General features: G+C 39.9%; 1 protein-coding gene across 2 annotated transcripts; it reads left to right on the forward strand.

Annotated features, from left to right (window-relative positions):
- The first annotated feature begins 2,723 nt into the window (after window positions 1-2,723).
- ccna2 (cyclin A2) lies at window positions 2,724-9,367 on the forward strand. Of its 2 annotated transcripts, none has more exons than XM_084331625.1 (8): window positions 2,724-3,393; window positions 3,933-4,095; window positions 4,244-4,350; window positions 4,755-4,978; window positions 5,292-5,496; window positions 5,635-5,748; window positions 7,980-8,113; window positions 8,357-9,367. In XM_084331625.1, exons 1-8 carry the CDS (start codon window positions 3,151-3,153, stop codon window positions 8,406-8,408), a joined length of 1,242 nt encoding a protein of 413 aa, XP_084187751.1. In that variant the 5' UTR covers window positions 2,724-3,150; the 3' UTR covers window positions 8,409-9,367. The 2 variants fall into 2 exon arrangements, with proteins under 2 accessions (XP_084187751.1, XP_084187750.1); XM_084331624.1 differs by having other exon boundaries at window positions 3,846-4,095; window positions 8,357-9,365.
- The last annotated feature ends 574 nt before the right edge of the window (window positions 9,368-9,941 follow it).

The following is a 9,941-nucleotide window of genomic DNA, read 5'->3' on the forward strand; positions in this document are numbered from 1 at the left end:
ACCATTTACCATTTACATTTGAATAAAATAAGAATACAGTGTATATAATATAATATGTAACCATAATCATCGCCTGTGATGCATTTCTGAATGACTTTGTTTAGTTTACTCAGTTTATTTGAGGGACAGTGCATATTAATCAACAGTTTATACATTTATAAATTAATATGTCCAATCTAAACTCTCACGAAGCATTTCAGTCATGAGTAAAGTAAAGCACATTCTGGATAGAAAATCACTCTGCATTCTCTACTGTTCACTAGTTTTACCATATTTAAATTACTGTGCTGAAGTCTGGGGAAACAATTATAAGTCTACACTACAACCACTTTTTATACTCCAAAAAAGGGCCATAAGGATAGTTCACATTGCAGGTTATCGTGATCACACTAACATATTGTTTTTGGAGTCAAAGACATTGAAGTTAATTGATCTTGTGGAATTTAAAACGGCACAATTAATGTATAAAGCAAAAAGTCGTGCACTTCCAAGAAACATTCAAGAATTGTTCTTTGATAGGGAGGGGGGTTATAATCTGAGGGGAGAACACAATTTAAAAGTGCTAAATGTACGCACTACCATGAGAAGACACTGCATCTCGATATGTGGAGTGAAACTGTGGAACAGTCTAAATGTGGTGCTAAAGCAATGTCCAAACATGAGACAATTCAAACTGATTTATAAGGAAATGATGTTCACAAGGTACAGGGATGAGGAAGGGACTTGATATTCACGGGTGTTTACATTTTTATTTTATTTCTTTCATGTTTTACATATATAGTTTTTGTTTTTTTGTTTTGCATATATATATATATATATTTTTTTTTTTTTTTATGTTTTAAAATAGTACACTCATTTGAGTAGTGGAAAAGGGGTAGGATTAAATAAGTGTATACTTCTTCCTACTCCTTTTCGAACATGTAGATTGAGTTGTGTTTTGCTTTTGTTATTGTTTGTTTGTATTCATTGCATGTTCGAAATAAAGATTTCAAATCAAATCAAATCAAATACAGATAAAAAAAACTGTAAATATGCCAACATTAGCAGGGTTGCTATAGTTTTCAGGTGTAGTCCCTGAGCTAGATGTTTAAGCCAGAAAAGAAACAGGAAAAAAATGGAAAAAATAGAAGGATATTAAAGCTAATATAAAAACGGTTTCAAACATATTCTGTACATTCACTCTCTATGCAATCTGTGCAATCTGCAATCTGTTAATACAATTTTCAATCAATCAATCAATCAATTGACCAGGTCAGACCTGCTATAACCGACCTGGCTTGAGTGTTTCCACGTAACACGTCGTTTTATTAACGTTAGCTGACAAAACCCAGCTGTCAAAATCGCCAGGTAATCTGTGTTGAATCATAGGCAGATGTTAGTTTGGGTGATATTGTATAACTTAGCTCACGTTAACACTGTATTCCCTTCTGGCAGTTTTCTCAGCGAGAAGTTATGTAAGCATCGGATTTCTTTATGCATAGCTCCCTATGCATAACTATGCTTGCACCTCATGGTACCAAAGCACCTCAAAGGCGCTAAAAACAAAATTACAAACATCTCAAAACAAACTGGTCAGACTACTGCTTGACCTTATTCCTAGAACCCACCTCACCCCTGCCCACTTTGACAACCTAGGATGGCTTAGAGTAGACGACAGAGTACAGCAACTTGCAATGGGCCTGGTCTACAAGATACACTACACGACCAAGGTACCCATGTACATGTCAAAATACTTCCCAAAGGTCAGTGAATACCACGATCACAACACCAGAGGGAGCTCCACAAATCATGTTAAACCCAGATTCGGCTCAAACAAGGGACTAAACACGTTTCGCAATTATGCCACATCAATGTGGAACGCCCTACCCAAAGCTGTAAAGGAATGTGAATCACTACCCACTTTCAAAAACACTCTCAAAAAACACCTACGGGAGACTGCAATTCGAAACTGGGCCCTGTAAATGTCCTAACACAACCCCCTCCAATGTACAGTAAATTACCAAGTATGGTCTTGTCAATATTCCAATGTACAGTTTTGCTTGTACAGTGTCCCCCACCCACCCCTCCTACCCAACCCCCCCCCCCCACCCAACCACCTCCAATGTACAGCCCCCCCCCCCCCCCACCTACCCAATCCAATGTACAGTTTCTACGTCAAATGTATATACTATTTTTTTTCTGGACTCTTTTTGTATCACAAACAGTACTGTATTTGCAAATCTGGTATGTCATAGATGTAGCAGTACTGTCTATATGTCATGTATGTCATATATGTTACGATGAATTGAAAATGGGGGACCCTGATGTAAACAAGACGAAAGTCTTTCTCTGGTCTGCATCCCCTTAACAATTGTATGTATTGAGCTGTACTGTACCCATTCTGCAATCTGTTAATAAAGTTTTCAATCAATCAATCAATCAATGCATTTTGTGCATCTATATATAAAAATAAAAATAAAATAGAATACAAATAAAAACAGTGTACAGGGACAAATCAAAGCTATACATGTACTGTGTATAATTTGAATGTCCATGAAATGTTACAAACCAAAACATAACTACGGTATATCTTGTGATTCCGAATTTGAATTGGCATTGTCTGTCCATCGGACAGCAGTTGTGCGCTTTTTCGGCTTCCGTAGACTAATCGCGTCATTCACAACATCGCCTCTGATTGGTCCGTTTCAATAGTCGCGGGCTACTTGAACTGGGAAGATGCAACTCTGCTGCACGTCTGTTGTTGTAAAGGGACCCGGGGACGCTGCTGCCAAGTAAGCTGCTACACTGTCTGTACGTCGGTTGTTCGCTTGGAAAACTTCCTAACCGTTATGACTACTTAGCCCACCTTTATATATATCACACTGTAGAGGCTCATTGTGCCGAGTTTGAATGTGAAGTTTTGAAATCGCATCCCCGACGGACGTTGCCATCTCAACAGTGGGTTGAGTGTGATAGCGTTGTTAGCTCCCCGGCTAGCAGTTAGTGCTAGCTAGTCTAACTTGTTGTAACATTCGTAGCTGCCGCTCAATTAGCCGCTTAACGTTGTTCATTACGGTTTGTTTCATTACATTAAAAAGCCACAGAACAGCACTTGAGTAACGTTTAAGTGAGCCAGTGGGACGTAGTTTGTGGACTGTTTGGAGAGAGAACATGTCGGGACTCGGAGCGAATCGTGGACAAGGAAGCGCGGTTGATTCCTCCTCTCAGCCTGAATATCACAACCAAGAGAACATGCTCTCCAGACTGAGGGGGACCACGAAGCCCCGAGCCGCTCAACAAGCCACGGAGAACCAGGAGAACGTAGCTCCTAAAGGGGCCAGAAATGTTCTGAAATCCTTGCAGCAGAACAACCAGGGCAGCAGACCTCAGAACCAGCAGCGCGGCACGAAACAGGTTGGTGGTTGTGGCTCATGTTAGCCTAGCAGCTAACTGTCTAGCTTGGACCCAGTCTAGGCTAACGTTAAGCTAATTATGCATGTCTGCTGCTTTCCTTTCAGTGAAATGATTTCATTCATTATTGCATTTCCCCCATGCATGTCATGTGAAGGCTGCTAACTAAGCTAGCTTATTTTAAATTGACATGCGTTAATGCTACTGTGATTCTGACATTATTGAACTTCCTTTCCACGTTATCCGCCATTTTAAGATGTCAAGAGTTGTACTGTTTACTAGGAAGATGCACTTTTGTAACATAATCATTGTCTTGGTCCACAGTTGCCGCCATATTGGAAGCTAATAGTGTAGCCATCACTTTTATGACTGTTGTTGTCTATCTGACTAATCTCCATACAGTGAAATCCAACCCTACATTCTTAACACTCACTGAAATATTGTATTGTTTCCAGGGTTCCTCGTCACAGGTGCTGTCTTGTAAAAATGAAGAGTCTGGCAAAAGCAATGACAAAGTGGCAACTAAACAACCTGCTTTCCAGATCCATGTGGATGAGCATGACGGTGCCTGCGCCAAGAAGCATGTGGCCCCCAAAGCGAAGCCCACGACAGGGGGCTCTCCCCTGAAGCTCAATCCTGCCATGACTTGCCTCAGGCAGCCCCTCTCCACCCTGGATGTACCACCAGTAATGGATGTCTGCTTTGGTAGGTACTGGTGGCTCCTTCATCAGGACTACAGGTGGCACACATTTCTGTTGCCTTAATTTAGCAATATCTGTGACATGATGACCTAAGATACAACATGCGTTTGGAAAAATATCTCATTGCATATTATTTTTCATTCCCCTAACAGACTCTCCCATGGACATGTCTGTGGTTGAGGGAGAGGAACAGCCTGCCAACGTGAACGAGGTCTCTGACTACGCTGCAGAAATTCACACCTACCTGCGGGAAATGGAGGTGAGAATTCATGAATGGACTCTCGTGCTGAAAGTGAACCTAGAAGGTAGAGGTGCCGGCTTTGCCTTATGGTTAGTACCTCTCTCCGCAAGACTGTCGGTACATGAACTTCAGAGGGGATACATTCAGGCTTCACAATGAATTACTACTTGGACTGGGTTGGGTTGAAGGTGTGGGAGGAAGACTGCCCCATGCTATCACTTTATTTATTGGCATTTGCATGTTAAGGCATGCATGTATGACTGTATTGTATAATTTCAGTTTAACATAAGTTCTGCCTCCAGGCATTGGTATTTGCAGAAAATGGTCACCGGACCTGTTAAGCAACTGTTTCTGTTGCCCAATCTAAACTTGTCCTGTCGTTGCCTTGACTTGTCCATGAACTGATATCCTTTCCCCAACAGGTCAAGTTCAGACCAAAAGCAGGCTACATGAAGAAGCAGCCAGATATCACCAACAGCATGAGGGCCATTCTGGTGGACTGGCTAGTGGAGGTGGGAGAGGAGTACAAGCTCCAGAACGAGACTCTGTACTTGGCGGTGAACTACATTGATCGCTTCCTCTCGTCCATGTCTGTACTGAGGGGGAAGCTACAGCTGGTCGGAACTGCTGCCATGCTGCTGGCTTCGTAAGTGTCTCAACCACTTTCCCTAATGGTGGCCTAGATTTGGCCTTTAACTTAACCCTTTCACTACCACACGACAAAAGGGTTAACACTTTCACAACCGCACTACAGAATGTTAACCCTTTCACGACATACGGTTATGGTGGTAGTTAAAGGCATGGCCCATGTTTTTGTTTTTTTTGAGTATTAAATCTCTCCTAAAAGCGTATGCACCGTTTTCAGATATTGTAAGCAGAAAACCATAGCTCGTTGTGTATATATATATGTTTTGGGAGTCATTGAGTTAAATATACTCCTTGTTCCCTCCTTATGGCAGGAAATTCGAAGAGATCTACCCCCCTGAGGTGGCGGAATTCGTTTACATCACAGACGACACCTACACCAAGAAGCAAGTGCTGAGAATGGAGCATCTGGTGCTCAAAGTGCTCTCCTTTGATCTGGCTTCTCCCACCATCACCCAGTTTCTCACGCAGTACTTCTTGCAGCAGTCTACAAACAAGCAGGTGGAGAGCCTGGCCATGGTGAGCTCACGTCTTCTGTTCATGGAGTGGGGTGGGAAAATGCCAGCCATATCTTTCCCTCATTACAGACTTATCAGAATACATTTTCATTTGTGTATTGTATGACTGCCCTAAAAGTGAGTAAATTTGTCTTCCCAGTTCCTGGGTGAGCTCAGTCTGGTTGATTCCGATCCCTTCCTGAAATACCTACCATCACAGACAGCCGCTGCAGCCCTCGTTGTGGCGAATCACACAATCACCGGTGGCTCATGGGTATGTCTGATGTGGTGATATAATGTGTTTTCTGGACTGCGATACGCAATCTGGTGTCTTTCCTCTTACTTGTGGCCAAGCTAATTTCAACTGAATATTCACTGTTCCATCAGTGTGGATGCAGTTAGTTTCAAATGTAATCTTAAAGGAGCTGTAAACAATTTTGGATTAAATATTAGGGATGGGTACCTTCACATTTGAACCGATACGGTACCTGTGAATCGGTACCTTTTTTCTGTAATTTAGTCTCAAGAAATTTAATTTACCTACCTCAAGTCGTAAAAAAAAATCCAAACTTCAAATAACTACAATTTCGACCGTTTTCGGCTTGCCATTGCTCCGACTGCTTTGTTGTTGAAAGTCAAATCCTAGGTAAGCATATATTGTGCGTGAACGTTGACACGTAAAGAAAAAAGGTTAAAAAAATCTCCATCACTTTAATCGATACTCGGTAGTACCGACGTGTTTCGATTCGGTACCTCAAAAGTACCGAATTCGGTACCCATCCCTATTAAATATTAATTAAGATCTAACAATTTCATCCCATTTCTTGTCTAATATATATATATATATATTTTTTATAACGTTATTAAAAAAATGTCACAGTAAGCAAACAATCACAAACGACAAGACATAACAAACACAATCCCGGGCTGCATTATTAGTGTCACTTTACAAAAATATACTTTTCACATGCTGAGTTCTCAATTCTCTTACTTTCCCTATAGGTATGGTGAATATTCTTTACAACTAGACATCATCCACTGGTTGTCTTAATTAACATATAAAAGTCCCATTTTTCCCAGTACTTCAAACCGTTCTCTTCCTGTAATTTGAGAATAAAAGAAAGTCTTTCCATTGTGTATATTTCACCTATAATGGCCAACCATTTTTCTTTTGTTGGAGGTTCTTGTTGATACCAGAGACGCGTGATCGCTTTCTTACTTGCTGCTAAAAATATTTTTATCAAATATCCGTCTCCTACCAATTCCTCAGTTAAGTTACCTAGGTACAAATAGGAGAAGGTCTCCGGTATCTTAAACTTGTCAAACATATTTTAACTAGTTAGTGGAAAAAGATTTTACGTGCAAGTCCATCTTTCCTGCTCCCCACTTTGGAGATGTGTCTCCTGATTGGATAATGGTTTTTCATTTACATTTGTCCTCATTTATACATATGTGTACTAGGAGATCTTTTATGTCATAACAAACATGTGTATCAAATTAAATGAGTCAACTATTAACCCCTTAAACTGTAGCCATATTTTCACAAAATTAGCTAAAAAAAAAGATTGCTCCACTTCTACAAGGCCTGTTTGCATGTTCTTTGTATCTATGGATCTCAGGGAATGTATTCCCAGTGTCAGAAATATTGTCTACTAGGCTTGAGTAAATTGTAATTAACCACAGGAGATAACACCATGCTAACAGACTTTACTGGGGTTTTTGTAGATGCAGTACTGAATTTGCCATCCGGACACATGCAATTTGAAATATGAATATAGAATATCGGGCTTATGAATTACCATATGCATGGAGCCAAATCTCTCCTTTCCAATGGCAGAGTTCAATCTGGATTTAGTACCACCTGGGCATCAAAAACCGTGATGAAATCTACTGCACGTATAGTTTTTTTTGTTATGTAAATTGCCCCGCCCCTATTTATGGCAATAACGTTCAGGTTTGTTCGACCCGTAAGATGTGATCCTGAAAATAAAAAGTTCTTTATGAGATTTGAAAGCCCTGGGTCTCGTTCATAAGACTACACACGGCTTGCTTTACTTCAGTCTAATTCATCCGGTTTCCGTCGGCTGCGCTGATATATTTATAAACTCATTTAGCAAATGACACTTAAAATGATTGGTAAACAAATGTAGTGCTGAAAATATACAATTTGACAAGGTTAGGGTCTTTACTCTTGGTTTTTTTTTCATTTGAAAAAAACTCAACATTAATTCATATGTTCTGTATTCATGGTGTGATATCACTCTGGAAATCAGTTCAAAACTTGGAAGGGGAAAAAAGGTGATTTTCTGTTTAACTGCAGAGGGTCAGTGATTGGATACTGAGGTCTATCTTACTAACCGTGCTATCGGGTCATTGCTGCTGGATTGTAGAGCTGTTTACCCAAAAATATACCATTTGCATTACTCGTTTTTTAATTTGGAAACTTTTCCCACAACTTTCCCAGTGGCAATTGGGTGTATTCATGTATTTTCTCTTTTCCTGTAGCCCAAGTCCCTGTCAGAAATGACGGGCTATGCCCTAGAGGACCTGATGCCATGCATAGAGGATTTGCACCAAATCTACCTCAGCGCCGCTCAGCATGCACAGCAGTCCGTCAGGGAGAAGTACAAGGGCTCAAAGTAAGTGGGCTGCCAATAATATTACTTGAAATCCATATGTTGGCTGTAGAGTAATATGTTGACATTTTAGTGGGTGGGTTTGGAAGTGCTCATTTGAAATGGCTTTTTCTTAATACAAATTGGATTGCTGCTACCAGTAATGGCTCATTTTCCAACATTCTGTTTTTATATTTACTCATTCCTTGTTGGGTCAACTCCATGTGGGGTGGAATTTTTTTTTAATTGTACTTTGTTTCTTCTCAGATACCACGAAGTCTCTCTCATCGAGCCTCCTGGGAAACTGCAGTTGACTTGATTTCTTATATATATACTTTTTTCTTCTGTCCATACAGATGATTTTCCTCCCAACACATTTAGATATATATTTTTTCTTTTTTTTTTACAAATGTGTCCATTTGGAGGATTTTCCTCCTGCACCTTTAGATATATTTTTACAGTGTCTCAAATGCCAGCGTTTCAATAACTGCACCACTAGCCTCCTTTTAGGGAGAGGACAATTAGTGAATGTTTAATGTGATTGTATTTTTATGTGCAGTCCTGAAGGATTGCTGCGTTTATGCCTGATGCAACCCCAAGCGTTGTAACCTAGTTAATCAAGCAACATGAATCTTTGTCTTTGTCCCGTTTCTCCCCCCCCCCCCCCCCCATCACAAGACAAACTAGCACCTAGTGGTCTGTAAACGGCACACTGTAAATAAGCTTCGCATCTATGACAAAGTGCATTTCCCGTGAGCTACCAGAAGGGGCAGTGGCTAACGGGGCCTTAACAAGTGAAAGAGTTAATGACTTTGCCGCTAAACTGCTTTTCATCAAGAAATCTCATCTTCTCAGCAGGCTTAATTTTATTTTTTGTACTCTTCTCCCAGCTATTAACATGGAGATCCTGTGAATATTTTCTGTCAGACCCACATCGACTGTCTTGGGTTTTGCACCCAATTTATTTTATAAGGGCTCTATGAAAGTGATCTCATCAGCACATTTTTATACTAGTTATGGTCTTGGAGAGGCATAGCCCCCCAGAACAAATAACTGATATTTTATCTGTACTTTCCAATCACTTGCCTCGTTAAAAGGTAGTTTTTATCAATCAAGGTATCTTCTGCTCTGTAAAAGTGTGGCTTTTGTAAATAAACTTAAAGGTTCATTCTTAAATGGCTGTTTGCTGCTTATTTCTACATCTTTCAATGTCTTGTTTCAGCCACATGGGGGCAGCAAACTACTGCTGTTGAGGCCTTATCAACATGTAACATTCTCAAACTACCTCTTTGTTAAAATGCTTTAAAGCTTAATTGGTGTACTGTTTTGTCATAAAAGGCTTGATTATTTTTGCAACACAAGTAGTGATTGACTTGTCAACTACTACGACATCCAGCTTAAATTACAAACGGGTATATTATGGAACTACCTTGTAAAGTAATATATTTGCAGTCTAATGGTTGCAGGGCTGTAGCTACTTTTGAAAGTATTTGTAACTATCCAAAAATAAAACTCCTAATGAGCTATTCTTCAAATTAATTACATTTCAACTCTGACAAGTTTATTGTTCATGGAAGTGTTTTTGGAATACTGATGTCTTGGGACCTTGGAAGTGTGTTTGTATGAAACCTGATCTGATCCGAGGCTGCCTTCCCCTTGAGATGTAGATTAATGGAAACTATCTTGTCTGCCATGTTTGATTGAAAACTTTATTAACAGATTGCAGAATGGGTACAGTACAGCTCAATACAATACATACATACATAATACAATGTTATTAACATTAACAATATTTTTTTTTATTGATGGGTAGAACAGAACTATACTATATGCTCATGGATTTGTCCTTTGA

This window comes from Notolepis coatsorum, assembly GCF_963971535.1.
Source record: "Notolepis coatsorum genome assembly, chromosome: 16".
Taxonomy (NCBI): Eukaryota; Metazoa; Chordata; class Actinopteri; order Aulopiformes; family Paralepididae; genus Notolepis; species Notolepis coatsorum.